General features: G+C 42.5%; 2 protein-coding genes across 2 annotated transcripts; both read left to right on the top strand.

Annotated features, from left to right (window-relative positions):
- The first annotated feature begins 904 nt into the window (after window positions 1-904).
- On the top strand, window positions 905-16,163 carry si:dkey-78k11.9 (P2Y purinoceptor 1). The gene is made up of 2 exons (XM_025901864.1): window positions 905-2,010; window positions 15,748-16,163. The coding sequence occupies exon 1, from the start codon at window positions 977-979 to the stop codon at window positions 1,937-1,939; it is 963 nt and encodes a 320-aa protein (XP_025757649.1). The 5' UTR covers window positions 905-976; the 3' UTR covers window positions 1,940-2,010; window positions 15,748-16,163.
- On the top strand, window positions 2,009-16,159 carry LOC100710807 (P2Y purinoceptor 1). Its single transcript, XM_025901863.1, has 4 exons — window positions 2,009-2,954; window positions 3,631-3,816; window positions 5,669-5,758; window positions 14,658-16,159. Coding segments are annotated over exons 3-4 (1,020 nt in total). The 5' UTR covers window positions 2,009-2,954; window positions 3,631-3,816; window positions 5,669-5,757; the 3' UTR covers window positions 15,677-16,159.
- Window positions 16,164-19,308: the final 3,145 nt, after the last annotated feature.

Raw genomic sequence — 19,308 nt, forward strand, 5'->3', positions numbered from 1 at the left:
AAAGGGTTAAAACTTAAAAAAAAGAAAAAGAATGTTAAACTGGATCATTTTGACGTGCTGCAAAATAACTTAAAAACTGAAAGATTTCAGACTTTATTACATTACAGTTATTACAGTGAATTATTCTTTCTTTGACAGCAAGAGCCTCCGTAATGTAGTGCCAAATCAAACGTGTGGTGGCGCCTTGTAAACAAGAAAGTGACAAAAGTATAATTTTAAAAAGCGTGGTAACTTTCTGGTCCACACTTCCTAACAACTGGTGGCTGTAATGTACCATGGAGTACATGTGGGCCCTGCACTGTGGGGCCCAAATAGATCACCCACTGGACCCTTGATACTGGCTTCAAATGTGGGAATGCATGCTATACTGCGGTTACACTGTGGGCCTCTCTCTGCTTAGTAGGTCTGCCCACAGTGCTACCACACAGGTCCCAAAGGCGATGGGGGAGCACTGTGCTGCTGGGGGAACCCACTACCATTGGGGTAAGGCTGCAACAGTATTAATATGGGCAGTATGTGTTAGAGTAACATCCATGCGAATGATTTTCTGGTTTGTTAATGTAAGTTTTGAAATCTCTTTTACAAGCTAATTGTGTTGTTGTTTTCTGTTCCATAGCAGGCTCATTGTTGCTAAACAGGCAGGACAGAACCACACTGTAGAACAGGCATAAGATAAATGTTGAAAACTCACAGATTCAGACTGTGGAAGCATAGGCTAGAAAACTAGAGCTGAACTTATTTCATTTTTCACTTCTCATATGGCTTTGTCAGGATGAGAGCAAACAAAAGAGTGTTTAAACTTGTGAATACTGTTGCTTCTGCACAGCATGGTTACATTTTCCTGTTTCAGTGAAAGAAGTTACAGCCCACAGATGCAACTCAGGAAGTGTATAAATGTGTGTGTGCTTTGAGCTGTGCAGTGACGGCTCTCACTCATCGAGGAGGAGGAATTGTACCGACTGCTATCAAGGACACAATGAACAACTCTTCTTGCATCAGCTTTGACTTTACAGGAAAATTCCTGCCACCTGTCTACATTTTAGTTTTCATCACTGGCATGGTGGCTAACGGACTGGGATTGAGGTCAGTGCTGCAGAAATGGGAGAAACTGGGGAATGTCTCTGTCTTTGTTTTCAGCCTTGGACTTGCAGACATTTTGTATTTGCTCACACTCCCTTTTCTGATGGTGTACTACTTCAAGGATGATCAATGGATCTTTGGAGAAGCCTTTTGCAAGACAACAAGATTCTTCTTCAACCTGAATTTATACGGCAGCATTGGATTCCTCACCTGTATAAGTGTGTACAGGTACTTGGCTATTGTCCATCCAATGAGGATGATGGGGAGAATAACTGTGACTCATTCTGTGGCTATCTCAGTCATGGTCTGGCTGTTGGTGAGTGTTCAAAGTCTTCCAGACATGTTCTTCCCCAAATCACCCACAAACAATACTAAGAGGTGCTTTGATACAACCTCTGATGAATACGTTGGAGATTACCTGAAATACAGCTTGGGATGGACACTCACTGGTTTTTGCATCCCCCTGTTCATCACCCTCAGCTGCTATGGACATATGATTGCTGTTCTCTGCCGCAATGATAACATTGATGAAGTACTGAAACAAAGAAGCTTAAAGTTGTTATTCATCTTGATTCTTCTGTTCTCTGTTTGTTACATCCCCTATCATATATTAAAAAATCTCAACCTCTTGTCAAGACTAAGCGTAATCAAGGGGACATGTCATAAATGGTCTAATGGAGTCTATATTGGTCATCAGATAAGCCGCGGCCTTGTGTGTCTGAACAGTGCGCTCAATCCTCTAGTTTACCTGCATGTAAGTGAAGATATTTGTTCTCAGCTCAGACAGCTACTCCAACAAGCTCGCCAAGCTATCAGTAGTCTGTACACCTCTAACCAAACTTCAGTCACGGATACTTGAAATGTGCCGATGAACATGATGAGTACGCATCATCTGAGACTCATCTGAGACTTGTGTAAGAAACACAAAACATGGTACTTTTTACTTTCTGGAAAATGCTTGAAAGACGAGTCATTGCATTTGTGATGTAGTAGCATGGTGCCGTGCATGGGAGGTTTGCAGCTGGAATGTGTGAAAAAAAACAGGATATGATACTGCATGCTTCACTGCTGATAGAAGGTTAATGTTAACAGCATGTCACATGTATGTACACATGCTGAAAGTAAAGGTCAGTTTTGATTATGCTGTATTTATTGTATATCTATACTTTGAGCATTTGAATTCAAGCCTCCTCGTTCTTGTTCTGCTGTCTAACTATAATTAAAGATTTTGTCTTTCAAATTTCCCTTATTTTTGATAGTAAGGGCATAGTGGATGCTTTTTTTTGTCTTTTTATTTATTTTTCAGTAACATAAACAGCTTTGTCTAGATCTCATTTTTGTTTTTAATGTACTAACCCTAAACAACACATTTCCAGCAATTGAAGATAAATGTTCCAAATATTTGAGGAAAATCAGCTTTACAAATATTTTTAAAGGTGGTAAATCAATTCAAGAATACAATTCAAGATTGCAAGAATACACAGGATGAGTTTTTGTGAAACAGTGAACCGTAATGTAGACGATTATGATATCCTCTGTAAATGCCACAGGATATCTCATGTAGAATTATTCTAACACCTATATTTATTTTCCTCTCTAAGAAGTGAACGGACAGTTTTTCCGCTGTCACCATGCGAGTATATGTTACGCAGATGTTCGTTTACCACACATAGCCAAGTAAATGCACTCCTAATAAAGGTTTAAAGCCTCTGAGGTTGTTATCAGAAGCACTACTGACATTATACTTTGTCATTAAAGTTGAGATATTCGCAAATGTATTGTAATGTATGGTCATTTGCTTTAAAATAGCAGCATCATGTTTGGAATAAAGAAAATGCTACATTCCAGCAAAGGAACCTCATCAAACATCAGTGGTAAGTAAAAGTGGCAGAATTATGTCTTTCTCAGTCAAAAAGACTCACTATTGATAAAACTATGGCTTTTAGACAAATTTATTAAGGAGATATGGCAACTGAGGCACATAGGAGCATGTAACACCCTGTATAAAAGTGAGTTTAGCATATGAAATGCAGATGCATATTATTATTTATCAGTAAACACTTTGGTTGACAGCAGAGCTACGTTTGTGGTAGTTTTGCACACAATAGTAGCTGCATTTTAAACCATTTATGACCAAAAACATCATTTAACATGAGTCCTAAATATGTCATTGCCTGTGAGTCTTGATGGGTTATTTTGTGATTTCTATTAATGAAATAATGAAATGACATTCTGACTGTTATTGAAAGTTATCAATTTGCTTTTAATTATTATTCGACAGCTTTAGTTTTAATTACTATTGTAGGTTGAGTTTTACTATTCTTTTTATTAATGTTCTTCCTTTTTGAGTTGTGTTAGAATTATTATTCTACTTTGAATTCATTCATATTTTTGTTTTCATGTAGTCTCCATAGTTTTTCTTGTCACTTGGTTTAGCTGTTGTCTCTGTGTTTTTCTACTGTTGCCTGTATTCCCCTGTTGTGTTCATTCCTGTTTTACTTTTGTAGTCATTTATCTCTTGTGTTTGCTGTTTTTGTTGTTGTTTTTCAGTCCATGCAATGGGCATTATTAGCAGATATCAGCCTCATAGATACGGGCCAGTAGGGACCATCTCCACCAGCTAGTTTGTTCTGAAGGTTGTTATCATCCATCCAGATGGAGGATCACTAACAGGATGATGGGAAGACTCCAGAATGAACACTCGCTGGAATCTGGTGGATACGGAAGTGTTTACAGGTAAGACCATTTAAATGGACAGTATTTATAGACTATAAAAAGAGTCAGCAGTGTCAATAGTGTTAATGTGGTTGTGCAGAGTAATAGAGCAAATGCTAATATAATAGCTTTGGGATGCTTATACAGAAAAGCATCTGGACTTCTTTAATTTGCTTGAAGATGTTTCACCTCTCATCCGAGAAGCTTCTTCAGTTCTAGGGTCAAATGGTGGAGAGTCCCAGAGTCCCAGTCCAGCATTTGACCCTAGAACTGAAGAAGCCTCTCGGATGAGAGGTGAAACATCTTCAAGCAAATTAAAGAAGTCCAGATGTTTTTTTTCCCAAGCTCCTTAGACCTTGATGACGGAGAACCTTCACAGACAGCTTTGAGATGCATTTGTAGATAAAAGGTATGTCCCAATTCATAGGCTGCATCATTCGGAGGCCGTGTTTGAAGGCCAATTATGTCACAGCCAGGCGACGAAGGCTGTCCCATTTCAAAGATTCCGACAAATGTGGCCGACAAATGCGTCCTTCATTTCCCTGAATTTGAAGGATGGGTCGAGTGTATCCTTCATGGCTCAACCTATCCCAGAATTCATAGCGCGGCCCAGCAAATTCCAGTCTCCAAAAATAGCGGCAGCTACTTAGTTTCAGCATTACTCTTATTACTGTTTCTGGGTCACAAAATACACTTTTAACATATTTTCAGGCGAGAATGTAGCTGTGTAAACTTCAAATATCTTCTCGATTTATTAAGACATCACATATTTGCAAAAGTGCTTGAACGTTTTCTGAGACGTCTGTTACCGACCAGCTCGATAGCTGGTTATAGTTATAGTTTTCACACAGCTGAATAAATGTCAAACAGAAAACTGAATTAACAGAAGTTTGCTACAGAAGTTTACTAAACTTACTAAACTCCACCGAGACAGCTGGTGATGCAAATCTGAAGGCTAAACTGTCCCATTTCACAGCCTCGCACTTCCAGCCTTCTTGGTCTTCGAAGGACCCGGCCCTCCGACCTATGAATTGGGACATACCTATTATTACGTGTTTTACCATCTTTATGGTGCTAGCTTAACGTTACAGTGTAAACGTTACCTTATATTGTAGTAAAGGAGTTACTGTTTAAACAATGTTAGGACAGAAATATTAACCTCTGTCATGACTAGTTAAGTTACTAGTTAATAAAGTTACCAGTAAAATGATTAATCACTGCCACAGATTCACAGTAAATTTCCCAATTAGCTTCAATGCATCAATAATAAATATGTGCTAGTTCCTGTGCTTCATTTAAACTGTGTGATACTCATGCTGACCCAGGGTCAGTGTAAAGTACAATCCTAGCTGTCTGAATTAAGTCTGGCTCCTTCAATCCTGCATGAGAAAGCATGAGGATGCAGGTTTATTGAGCCTCTTTCCTGCTGGCACACCTGAGAGTCAGCTAGAAACCTACAGTAATGTTTACATCATGCAAAGACTGCCAGACTCTGTAATACTGTAAATGATCAGTGACTTAAGTTAACTCTAAACTTTAAACAGGACCTCTCTATCTGTGTGTGTTTCCTTATAATCAGGATTTCAGTCAAGTTGCATTGAATGTGGGACTTTTCTCTGCTGAAAACAGGTTGAAGATGTCAAGGAGAGTTTTGAAAATGCAAATTTAGCATCATGGTTGATGGTGGTGTGTAAATCCTCTAGTTACCTTCTACACTATGCTTTTGTGACTAATTTATGTTTGTGGTTGTTTAACACAGATTTCAGAAGAGCAAAGAGAAGTACTGTTGCTTCATCTTTAATCCTTTAATGCAGAACTGGATTGGAAATCAAAAGGTCCTCAAAAGCTTTTTCTCCTCCCTGACATTTTCCAGGACAGTATCTGGCAGTTTCATCATCCACAGACGTTTCAGTTATCAGTGTGGGACTGCTGAGTCACTGATTTCATTCATCGGGGAACTCCAGTAAGTAAGAATTCTAAAAATGGGAACCCAGACAGACAAATGCAGAATTGTGACATAAATGTCAATGTGTTAGCTGACATAGGAGGACAGCTACATATACTGTATATGGGGCGCCGTTTGTAAAGTGAAACATGCTGAAATTAACGGCAACATTTTTCCACATTTAGCTCAAAACCTTACAAAAACATGTTTTTTTCAAGTCATTTTTTTTTACAACATTTAGTAAAATATTTGTAACTTTTTATGTTTAAAACACAATTTTAAAACCCCTTGATAATTTAGATCCCAAATTTCTGAGAGAAATAACTGAATTAAAAAAACATGGCAGACCTCAGGTCAGATTTGATTGATAGAGATATATGCATACTTGATGATATTTATGTATCCCAGATAATTGTTTTTTATCTTGTCATGGCCTCTCCGTGAATCGCTACCTTATCGTGGTGGAGGGGTTTGTGTGTCCCAGGGATCCCAGGGGCTATGTTGTCTGGGGGCTTTTGCCCCCTGGTAGGGTCTCCCATGGCAAATTGGTCCTGGGTGAGGGACCAGACAAAGAGCGATTCAGAAGACCCTTATGAAGAGAATATCGAGGGAACAGTTTACCCTGCCCGGGATAGGGTTACCGGGGCCCCGCCCTGGAGCCAGGCCCGGGGAGGGTGCCCGTGGGCGAGCGTCTGGTGGCCGGGCCTTAGTCCATGGGGCCCGGCCGGGCACAGCCCGAAGAGGAGACATGGGCCCATCCTCCCGGAGGCCCACCACCCGCAGGAGGCGCCATAGGGGTCGGGTGCGTTGTGTGCTGGGCGGCGGCCAGGAGCGGAGGCCCTGGCGGACTGATCCCCGGCTGCCAAGACTGGCAATAGGGACATGGAATGTCACCTCTCTGGTGGGGAAGGAGCCTGAGCCTGAGAAGTACCGACTAGATATAGTCGGGCTCACCTCTACGCATGGCTTGGGCTCTGGAACCAGTCTCCTGGAGAGGGGCTGGACTCTGTCTCAGTCTGGAGTTGCCCCTGGTGAGAGACGGCGGGCTGGGGTGGGTATTCTAATATCCCCTCGGCTTGCTGCCGGTATGTTGGGGTTTTTCCCGGTGGATGAGAGTGTTTGTTCCCTGCGCCTTAGGGTCGGGGAACGGGTCCTGACTGTCATCTGCGCTTATGCGCCGAGTGGCAGTTCAGAGTACCCAGCCTTCTTAGAGTCCCTGGGGGGGGGGGGGGGGGGGGGGGGGGGGGGGGTGCTAGAAGGTGCCCCATCTGGAGACTCTGTTGTCCTGCTGGGACACTTCAATGCTCACGTGGGTATCAACAGCGAGACCTGGAGTGGCGTGATTGGGAGGAACGGCCTCCCTGATCTGAATCCGAGTGGTGTTTTGTTATTGGACTTCTGTGCAAATCACAGTTTGGCCATAACGAACACCTTGTTCGAACATAAGAGTGCCCATAAGTGCACGTGGCACCAGGATGCTCTAGGCCGCAGGTCGATGATCGATTTTGTAATCGTATCACCAGACCTGCGACCATATGTTCTGGACACTCGGGTAAAGAGAGGGGCTGAGCTGTCAACTGATCACCACCTGGTGGTGAGTTGGATCAGGTGGCGGGGGAGGACGCTGGACAGACCCGGTGCACCTAAACGTGTAGTGAGGGTGTGCTGGGAACGTCTAGCAGAGGCCCCAGTCCATGAGATCTTCAACGCACACCTCCGGCAGAGCTTCAACAGCATTCCGAGGGAGACTGGGGACATTGAGTCCGAATGGACCATGTTCAGCGTCTCCATCGCCGAAGCTGCTGCAGTGAGCTGCGGCCGCAAGGTGGTTGGTGCCTGCCGTGGTGGTAACCCCCGAACCAAATGGTGGACACCAGAGGTGAAGGGAGCCACCAGGCTGAAGAAGGAGTCCTATCGGGCTTGGTTAGCCTGTGGGACTCCGGAGGCAGCCGACAGGTATCGACAGGCCAAGCGGAATGCGGCTCGGGCAGTGGCTGAAGCAAAAACTCGGGTGTGGGAGGAGTTCGGAGAGGCCATGGAAAAAGGCTTTCGGACTGCCTCGAAGAGATTCTGGCAAACCGTCAGGCGTCTCAGGAGGGGAAAGCGGTGCTCTACCTGCACTGTGTATAGTGCTGGCGGAGCGCTGCTGACGTCGACTGAGAAAATTGTCAGGCGGTGGAAGGAATACTTCGAGGACCTCCTTAATCCCACTGACACGTCTTCCGAGGAGGAAGCAGAGTCTGGGGATGAGGGGAATGACCCGCCAATTTCTGGGGGCAAGGTCACTGAGGCAGTTAAACAACTCCTTGGTGGCAGAGCCCCTGGTGTTGATGAGGTCCACCCCGAGTTCCTGAAGGCTCTGGATGTTGTAGGGCTGTCCTGGTTGACACGCCTCTACAATGTTGCGTGGAGATCAGGGGCAGTACCCCTGGACTGGCAGACCGGGGTGGTGGTCCCCATCTTTGAGAAGGGAGACCGGAGGGTGTGTTCCAACTACAGGGGGATCACACTCCTCAGCCTCCCTGGGAAAGTCTATGCCAGGGTGCTGGAAAGGAGAGTTCGTCTGCTAGTCGAACCTCGGATACAGGAGGAACAATGCGGTTTTTGTCCTGGTCGCGGAACACTGGACCAGCTCTTTATCCTCTCAAGGATACTTGAGGGTGCATGGGAGTTTGCCCAACCAGTCTACATGTGTTTTGTGGACTTGGAGAAGGCATTCGACCGTGTCCCTCGGGGTGTCCTGTGGGAGGTGTTGCGGGAGTATGGGGTGTCTGGCCCATTGCTACGGGCCATTCGATCCCTATACAACCGTTGCAAGAGTTTGGTTCACATTGCCGGCAATAAGTCGGACTCGTTCCCGGTGGGTGATGGGCTCCGCCAGGGCTGCCCTTTGTCACCGGTTCTGTTCATAATTTTTATGGACAGGATTTCTAGGCGCAGCCAAGTGGCGGAGGGCTTTCGCTTCGGTGGCCTCAGAATCTCATCTCTGCTTTTTGCGGATGATGTGGTTCTGTTGGCTTCATCAGGTGAAGGCCTCCAGCTCGCACTGGAACGGTTCGCAGCCGAGTGTGAAGCAGCGGGAATGAGGATCAGCACCTCCAAATCTGAGGCCATGGTTCTCAGCCGGAAAAGGGTGGAGTGCCCACTCCGGGTCGGGGATGAGTTCCTGCCCCAGGTGGAGGAGTTCAAGTATCTCGGGGTCTTCGCAGATACAAGCGGCAGAAATGAGCTTCCTCCGAAGGGTGGCTGGCCTCTCCCTTAGAGATAGGGTGAGAAGCTCGGCTATCCGGGAGGGGCTCAGAGTAGAGCCGCTGCTCCTCCACATCGAAAGGAGCCAGTTGAGGTGGTTCGGGCATCTGACAAGGATGCCTCCTGGGCGCCTCCTGGGTGAGGTGTTCCGGGCATGTCCCACTGGGAGGAGGCCCCGGGGCAGACCCAGGACACGCTGGAGAGATTATATCTCTCGGCTGGCCTGGGAACGCCTTGGTGTTCCCCCGGATAAGCTGGAGGAGGTGGCTGGGGAGAGGGAGGTCTGGGCTTCTCTGCTTAGGCTGCTGCCCCCACGACCCGGCCTCGGATAAAGCGGATGAAGATGGATGGATCTTGTCATGGGAGGCCGACCCCTTCCTCTGAAGATAACTGCAGCCCAAGATAACTAGTGGGGGTATTTGCATACTCATAACCAGTGGGGTAATAACAGCAAGCCAAAAACTGGCAGCCTGCACAGCCACAGATGTGCTAGAAGCTAGAAGAGCTAAAAGCTCTACTTATCAAGAAATTCTTGGAGGAACTTGCTAATCCTAACAGGGGACAGGTGCCCAAATGACATGATATAACCCCACATACACCTGAACCATAATGTGAACCAAGTCATTTAGTTAAAGACAGCATGGGATCAAATGCATCTAACCAGCCACTAGTTCCCACACTGGAGTTCCCTGACACTGAGTGGTTTTTTTTTTTTGTTTGTTTGTTGTTTTAAAATTTATTTTTATTCGATCTTTATTTAACCAGGTAAAAATCTCATTGAGATTAAAAATCTCATTTCCAAGCGAGACCTGGCATCATGGCAGCAAAAGTCAAGAATACTGTCACTTCCATTTTGATGGCAAGAAGAAGAATGCTTCAAAGAAGTTGCGTTCATGGTCTCAGTGAACAGTGTGCCGATCATGGTCACACACTGCATGTGGTTTTAAAATTAATGTCTGTCCACCACAACAACCAATAACTGATCACAAACTTTGAAATATGTGTTGTTGTTGGGAGATGTTGTTAGTGCATGCTAGTGTTTGTTTTTAGAAATTGTTCAGTTCTGTTTTCTACTTTGATGATCACCTACACCCCACAATACTGTTTTCAAAGTGTTGTTTTCAGTTCCTTTCTTTCAACATCTATGAAGTGCCTGTTCATTTTTTATTCAAATTAGTTTGACATAAATGTTAGTGATTCCTTTATGATCTTTTAATGCTTACACTAAACTGTACAGGTCTACATTAGAGACATTTCTGTTACCTATTTCTGAGACTGGGCTGCTTGACTACAATTTGGAAGTGGATGCAAAATCACATGGAGTAGTTTCTTTTTTAATATGATGGACTGAACACAGGAGGTATCCACTTTTGGCAATGCAAAGATTGTTCTGATCCCATTTCTATCTGTATCTACTGTTTCAAGATTTAACTGTCACGGCGGGGTGCGCCGATAAGCTTAGTTTACAGGACCCAGAAGCAGACACTGAAAGGCGGAGTTGCTGGCTGAACAGAAGACGATCCTTTATTTGGATGTTGGCACATGAGAAAAACATGAAGCTATGAAAACTAAGAAAACTGTGAACACTCAGAAAACTAAAGGACTAAGAAACTCAGTGAAAACACTGAGACAAAACTATGAACACTGAGTAAACTATGACGAAACACTGTGGGAACGCAAACAGATGACCTGACCCCAAAACACAGAAAACAGAGGACTTAAATACACACATGAGGTGATCAGGGGAAGTCGAGACACATGAGGAAACAGCTGACAAGGATGAACATAACGATGCACAGGAAATGTAAACTCAAACACCATGACATGAAAACTGGACTTTCAAAATAAACAGAAAAACATGACAAGACAGGCATGACAGCATCAACCAGAAACATGACACAATAAACAACAATGGGAACATTAACACATGGGAACACCACTGACACACATGAACCTAATAACCAGGCAGGGGAAGAGAACCTAAATACAATGAACAAAGAACATACTGGACTCTTACAACATAACACAGGAAACATGATGAGGCAGACCAAACAACATGGGCTTGACACATGAGACATGAAACACAAATGGCAGGTGAGACCAAAGCCCAGGGAAAGGGGAAATGCGGGGATCAATAACAAAACTAAGGCTGAACCACTTAGGGGTTTTACAGGAGCTAGATGAGCTTAACCCAAACGATAAATGACAAAACATGAAGCCTCAAGTTCTAACTAATAATGCAAGAACAAGAACTTAACATATCCCCATACTAAAAACAGAAATACTCAATATATAATGAACTCAAAATGCTGGGTCACAGACCCAGCCATGACAATAACTGAATTTTGCTCAACTATAATTTTCAGGATATGTATGTATTCCAGTTCACATAGAGCGCAGGAATGAAACAGACTTATCAAATGTTCTTTGATTGGGTACACAAGATGAAGTTAATAATTTTCTTACAAATAAAACTATAATGACAAACATGAACAGCTGTGCTTATTTTTGAGACACGAATGTTTGCAAACAACTTTATTTTTCAAATGTGTTAATATTTAGACGGTGTACATTCGTAGGCTGAGCTGTAATGGTGAACCTGAGGTGACGGCCAACAGAAAGTAAATAACAGAAAGAAAGGAAAAACAAAATTGAACAAGTAATGTCTTTACCCTGTGCTGTGTGAAGGCTGTGCACACAATCACCTCATTCACTGTTGTAAACAGTCACTGCTAGCTAACATGACTGACCCTGTCTCTGTGGCTACATCATATCATATATATTTAAGATAAGATCAGATAACTCTTTATTGTCATTGCACAGTCATACATAGTAGAATAGTACAATCAAATTGGAAAACTGTCCCACGTCGGCACTACATACAACACAACACGACACGACACAGTAACTTAACTTAGTAATAAAATGAAGAATAAATGTATGTATATTGCACACTGTTATTATTGCACATTAGTTTTTATTGCACCTTGCTTTTTATAAATATAAGTATTATTATTGTCATTGTTTTTACCCCCCCCAAACAAGTCCAGGGAGGTAGCCAATCAGGTCCGCTGTTTGCACTGATTAGGGCTATTGCCCTGTTGTAAAGCTATCCTTGAGTCTGTTTGTCCAGGACCTCAGCAGCCTGAAACTCCTGCCAGATGGCAGCAGCTTAAAGCTGCTACCAGATGGCAGCAGCTTAAACACCCAGTGTCCTGGGTGTGTACAGTCCCGTAGGATACTGCCTGCCCTCTTGAGACAGCGAGTGCTGTACAGGTCCTTCGGGGAGGGAAGAAGATGTCCAATGATTTTTTGGGCCATATTAATGACCTTCTGTGTGCCATGGTGCAGGTGGAGAACCATACAGAGATACAGTATGTCAGCACACTTTCAAGGGAGCAGCAGTAGAAGACGATCAGAAGCTCCTTCTTCAGGTCCATTTTTCTGAGGATTCTCAGAAAGTGGAGACGCTGTTGGGCCTTCTTTAAAACTGCAGAGGTGTTTCAGCTCCGTTGGAGGTCTGTGCCTATGTGCACACCCAGGAACTTGAAACTGGAGACCCTTTCCACACACTCCCCATTGATGCTGACAGGCTGCAGCCCAGACTTCCTCTTTCTAAAGTTGACTACCAGTTCTTTTGTCTTGGTGGTATTGAGGTCCAAGTTGCTATCTACACACCAATCTGACAGCTTCTGAACTTCAGTTCTGTACGCCGTCTCATCTCCCCAAGAGATAAGCCCCACCACGGTGGTATCATCTGCAAACTTAATGACTGCGTTGTCTGGGTGGGAACTAACACAGTCATGTGTGTACACAGTGTACAGTTGGGGACTCAGTACACAACCTTGAGGAGAGCCGGTGTTAAGGCTGAGGGCTGAGGAAAGATGAGGCCCCACTCCAACCCCCTGTACACAGTCTGACATACTCTGATCCAGCAGCAGGTGGTAGAAGGAAGCCGGATATCCAGCAGTTTAACTATTCACCTGTCCGGGACTATTGTATTGAAAGCAGAGCTAAAGTCAACAAAGAGCAGCCTGGCTCTTAGCCATGTAAACAGCTTTCAAAGATATGACCATAGCTCTCTGCAGCTGTAACAGATTCACTGTTTGCTAATCATGTCATATTTTTGATAGTTATGAGGAAAGACAATGTTTTTAAGGTCATGCTAGGTGGTTACTATTGTGGTTGCTGTGGACAAGGGTGGACGGTGCGTCCGATTCCTGTTGTTAGCTGTCTGCCGTAGGAGAGCTGCGTTCCATTTAGAAGTGGTGACAGTGTGCTGTAACTCGAATTCGTCCAATTTGTCCTTTAAGAAAAGGCCTTTTATAGCTGTGTTATCATGACATGCACACACAGGGACATAAAGCACTTTGCCTCACCATGATAATGCAACTTTACTAAAAGCTTTAAAGTATCTGATTTAAAATAGAAAAATGAAGCAACCAGAGGTTTAATGATAACGACTCAGGGGTCTGTAGTTCACATTTTACAGTCTCTTTGACTATTTGTACATTCATATAATTCACTGAAGTGGATTTTAGAATGCAATTTGCATTTAGACTGTTACTGTCACAAACTGGAAACGTGAGGGAAGTTTGGATCCAAGAGCAGACTGAATTGCATGTATTTACAAGGTTTATATACAGGAGTAATCAACTTAAACTAGCTTGGATATTAACAGAAACTATGAACAGCTGCCATGGCAAACCAGGGGACTGAGAAATGTTCGGGCACGGGGAACACAAGGAGGAATATGCGGGTCAGATGGATCAAGGCTCCAGGGGGTCCAGAGGGGAGAGACACAGTTTACATGACGGGCAGGGCGAGGCGAATGGTGAGCCTGAAATCCTGAGTGTGCAGATAGACCGGAGAACTGGGTGGAAAAGAGACCAGCGCTGCTGATAAGCACAGCAGGAGATGGATCTGGAGAGAACGAACTGGTGGAGAGTGGCAGGCAGTGGTGGAAAGCTGTTTGTGCTTTCCTTTTCTTTTATAAAAGAAAAGGAAAGCATTGTGAGTTAGATTGTGAGTTGTTTAGTATGCTTCTGTACAGGTCATAGTTATATTTGAGTATAATTAATATGCAAAAAACACTAAAACGTTGAATTTGACAGCATTATTAAGTGGATATTTTTCTTCCAGTTTTCTATCATAATTAGAAAACTTAGACTTTGCAATTAAGTGAAAATCTCATAATGTGCCAATTCGATTCTTCATAGCTCCTGCTTTGAAGTACTGAACTTTAAAATTTACTTCATGAAAGATAATAATTCACAGTGCAAACTGTCTGAATAATTCTGACTTTATTATCACTGTATTAATCTGAATCTTTCTCAGATGTGCTGTGAATAAATGCAGCAGCAACTTACCGTGGGAAAGCGTAATTAAAATGAAAACATCTGTGACACATGTGACACATTCTCAGATTAAGAGGACACACATGGAGGATGCATGGTACCTGGTACCAGGTACTATGACCTAATGGAAAACCCATTAGTCGATCCGAGTGGGTACTGATGAAAAACATTAGCAAACAAACATGCTGTCGCTTCTGCACAGCATGGTTACATTTTCCTGTTTTTCAGTGAAAGAAGTGAGTTAGTCATCTCACAGCCCACAGATGCAACTCAGGAAGTGTATAAATGTGTGTGTGCTTTGATCTGTGCAGTGACGGCTCTCACTCATCGAGGAGGAGGAATTGTACCGACTGCTATCAAGGACACAATGAGCAACTCTTCTTGCATCAGCTTTGACTTTACAGGAAAATTCCTGCCACCTGTCTACATTTTAGTTTTCATCACTGGCATGGTGGCTAACGGACTGGGATTGAGGTCAGTGCTGCAGAAATGGGAGAAACTGGGGAATGTCTCTGTCTTTGTTTTCAACCTTGGACTTGCAGACATTTTGTATTTGCTCACACTCCCTTTTCTGATGGTGTACTACTTCAAGGATGATCAATGGATCTTTGGAGAAGCCTTTTGCAAGACAACAAGATTCTTCTTCAACCTGAATTTATACGGCAGCATTGGATTCCTCACCTGTATAAGTGTGTACAGGTACTTGGCTATTGTCCATCCAATGAGGATGATGGGGAGAATAACTGTGACTCATTCTGTGGCTATCTCAGTCATGGTCTGGCTGTTGGTGAGTGTTCAAAGTCTTCCAGACATGTTCTTCCCCAAATCACCCACAAACAATACTAAGAGGTGCTTTGATACAACCTCTAACGAGTATGTTAAAGATTACCTGAAATACAGCTTGGGACGGACACTCACTGGTTTTTGCATCCCCCTGTTCATCACCTTCAGCTGCTATGGACATATGATTGCTGTTCTCTGCCGCAATGATAACATTGATGAAGTACTGAAACAAAGAAGCTTAAAGTTGTTATTCATCTTGATTCTTCTGTTCTCTGTTTGTTACATCCCCTATCATATATTAAAAAATCTCAACCTCTTGTCAAGACTAAGCGTAATCAAGGGGACATGTCATAAATGGTCTAATGGAGTCTATATTGGTCATCAGATAAGCCGCGGCCTTGTGTGTCTGAACAGTGCGCTCAATCCTCTAGTTTACCTGCATGTAAGTGAAGATATTTGTTCTCAGCTCAGACAGCTACTCCAACAAGCTCGCCAAGCTATCAGTAGTCTGTACACCTCTAACCAAACTTCAGTCACGGATACTTGAAATGTGCCGATGAACATGATGAGTACGCATCATCTGAGACTCATCTGAGACTTGTGTAAGAAACACAAAACATGGTACTTTTTACTTAAAAGCTAAAATAATACTTAAAAAATACTTAAAAGACGAGTTATTGCATTTGTGATGTAGTAGCATGGTGCCGTGCATGGGAGGTTTGCAGCTGGAATGTGTGAAAAAAAAACAGGATATGATACTGCATGCTTCACTGCTGATAGAAGGTTAATGTTAACAGCATGTCACATGTATGTACACATGCTGAAAGTAAAGGTCAGTTTTGATAATGCTGTATTTATTGTATATCTATACTTTAAGCATTTGAATTCAAGCCTCCTCGTTCTTGTTTTGCTGTCTAACTATAATTAAAGACTTTTCTTTCAGATTTCCCTTATTTTTGATAGTAAGGGCATAGTGGATGTTTTTTTAAAGTCTGTCTTTTAAAAGTAAAATAAACAGCTTTGTCTAGACCTCATTTATGTTTTTAATGTACTTCCCTTAAAGCCCAACACATTTTCAGCAATTGAAGATAAATGTTCCAAATATTTGAGGAAAATCAGCTTTGCAAATATTTTTAAAGGTGGTAAATCAATTCAAGAATACAATTCAAGATTGCAAGAATACACAGGATGAGTTTTTGTGAAACAGTGAACCGTAATGTAGACGATTATGATATTCTCTGTAAATGCCACAGGATATCTCATGTAGAATTATTCTAACACCTACATTTAATTTCCTCTCTAAGAAGTAAAGGCGCAGTTTTTCCACTCTCACCATACGTGTAAATGTTACACAGATGTTCATTTACCACAGATAGCAAAGTAAATGCACTCCTAATAAAGGTTTAAAGCCTCTGAGGTTTTATCAGAAGCAATACTACTTTAAAGTTGAGATATTCACAAATGTATTATAATTAGCAGGTAATTTGCTTTAAATTAGCAGCATCATGTTTGGAATAAAGAAAATGTTACATTCCAGCAAAGGAACCTCATCAAACATCAGTGGTAAGAAAAATTGGTAGGATTTTGTTTTTCTCAGTCAAAAAGACTCACTATTGATAAAACTACGGCTTTTAGTCAAAATTTTATGGAGATCTGTCATCTGAGGTAAATAAGGGCACAGAAAGAATAATCAGTAAATAAATGAATCAATTTATATGGGTTCTTTTTATTTAGAAGTGTTTATTTATCATTCACACCTCGTTAATAATAACATGTAGGAGAGATTTAAATCTGGTTTTCGCTCATGTCACAGTACAGAAACTTCTTTACTTAAAGTGACTAATGATCTTCTAATCGGAGCTGACTCTGGTCTTCTCAACATTCTCATCCTTTTGGATTTGAGCTTAGCCTTCAACACTATCTTTCACTCTGTCCTTCTAGGCAGACTGTCGTCTCTTGGCATCTCTGACACACCCCTAGCTTGGTTCCAATCATATCTCCTTGACTGCTCCCAGTTTATTCAGCTTAAATCATTTAGCTCTAGTCTATTCCCAGTCACTTCTGGTGTACCCCAAGGTTCATTGTTAGGCTCCCTCTTGGTACCATTTTCCGCAAATTTGATCTTCACTTTCACTGTTTTGCTGATGACATCCAGTTATATCTCTCCTCCAGGCCTGATTCCTCCCTCCAACCTTCTTCCCTTATAGAAGGCCTATCTGAATTAAAATCGTGGTTCAACTCTAATTTTCTAAAGCTTGATGAGGAAAAAAACTGAAATCCTTCCTATTGGCACTAAATCCAACCTTTTGAAGGCAAATCATTTCTCTCTCACTACTGATAACTCCACAGTTTTCCCTTCACCTCAGGTTAAGAGCCTTGGTGTCATCCTAGACAGTTCACTATCCTTTAAATCTCACTCTCACCTGCTCTGCCTATTTCCATCTACGCAACATTAACAGATTACGTCCTTCTCTTTCCACCCAGTCTACTACCATTCTTATCCATAGTCTCGTTACCTCCCGCCTTGACTACTGTAATTCTCTCTTCCGTGGTCTCCCCCAAAAATCCCTTCATAAGCTTCAAGTGGTTCAAAACGCCGCTGCCCGCATTATTACCAGAACCCTCTCCTACCAGCACATCACCCCTGTTCTTAAGGAACTACACTGGCTCCCAGTGAAATTCCAGATAATATACAAACTTCTTCTGCTCACCTTCAAGGCCATTCATAACCGTGCTCCTCCTTACCTTTCTGACCTGTTAAGCACTACCTCTTCTGCTCGCTCACTTTGATCCTCTTCTTCTATCCAGCTTGCTGTGCCTTCTTTCCGCCTCACCACCACGGGAAGCAGAGCTTTTAGCTGCTCTGCTGCAAGGCTGTGGAACGCTCTACCCCCAGATATAAGAAACATTGGTTCTCTCCCCCAGTTTAAATCTCAACTCAAAACCCATCAAATCTGAATATTCACTGTGTTTGTTCATTTTTCTTGTGCTTTTGTTTCTATTGTTCCTCATTTTGTCATTGTTCTATTGTTAAGTGTCCTTGGGTGTCTTGAAAAGTGCTTTATAAATAAAACTTATCATTATTATTATTATCATTATTATTATGTATTGCATGAGAAAGAGCTAAATGCAGATTTCTAGGTGAGTTCAGCAAAAAGTGAAAAAAAGTAGTTCATTTTAAAAAAAAAAACAACCCAACATAAGCAAAGAGTCCATATGCAAAAACTGTCACCACAACAACAACAAAATCCCCCACAAGATATAAATGACTACAAAAATAACAGGAAATGACACAACAGTGGAATACAGGCAACAGTAGAAAAACACAGAGACAACAGCTAAACCAAGTGACAAGAAAAACTATGGAGACTACATGAAAACAAAAACATGAATGAATTCAAAGTAGAATAATAATTCTAACACAACTCAGAGTGGAAGAACATTAATAAAAAGAATAGCAAATAATAATTAAAAGCAAACTGAAAACTTTCAATAACAATCAGAAATCACAAAATAACCCACCAAGACTCACAGGCAATGACATATTTACTTATGTTAAATGATTTTTTAGGTCATAAATGGTTTAATAGAATAGAATAGAACAGTTCTGCAGCACTATATACATATGAACAGTATTAACAGAGAGAAAAAATATATATATAAAATATATAAAATATAAAATGTACAAATATACAAGCCGGTTTTAAAAAAGTAATATGTATTAAATAGTGTTGTGTATATACAGTTGGGTTATTGCACATAGAATTTGGTATTGCACAGTGGTGGTTCATAGAGGAAATGGGAAGAAAAAAACTGGTGGTGTTATCGGTGCATGTGTGAGTTCAGGGTGGTTATGGCTTTGGGGAAGAAACTGTTTTTGAGTCTGTGGGTTTTTGTGCTGATGCACCTGTAGCGCTTCCCTGAGGGAAGCAGGCTGAACATGTTGAAGCCAGGGTGGGAGCTGTCCTTGATGATGTTTGCTGCTCTGCTGAGGCAGCGGGAGGAATAAATGTCCATCAGGGAAGGGAGAGGGCAGCTGATGATCTTTTGTGCTGTCTTGACCACACTCTGAAACCTCGCTCTATCTGCCTTAGTGCAGCTGCCATACCATACTGTGATGCAGTAGGTTAGCAGGCTCTCAATGGACGAGCGGTAGAAGGTCAGCCGCAGGGTTCAGCT

The sequence above is a fragment of the Oreochromis niloticus genome, linkage group LG20 (genome assembly GCF_001858045.2).
Source record: "Oreochromis niloticus isolate F11D_XX linkage group LG20, O_niloticus_UMD_NMBU, whole genome shotgun sequence".
In the NCBI taxonomy this organism is placed as follows: domain Eukaryota; kingdom Metazoa; phylum Chordata; class Actinopteri; order Cichliformes; family Cichlidae; genus Oreochromis; species Oreochromis niloticus.

Excerpts from the sequence above, each read along its gene's own strand:
- si:dkey-78k11.9 (XM_025901864.1), top strand. The coding sequence starts at position 977 with ATGAACAACTCTTCTTGCATCAGCTTTGACTTTACAGGAAAATTCCTG.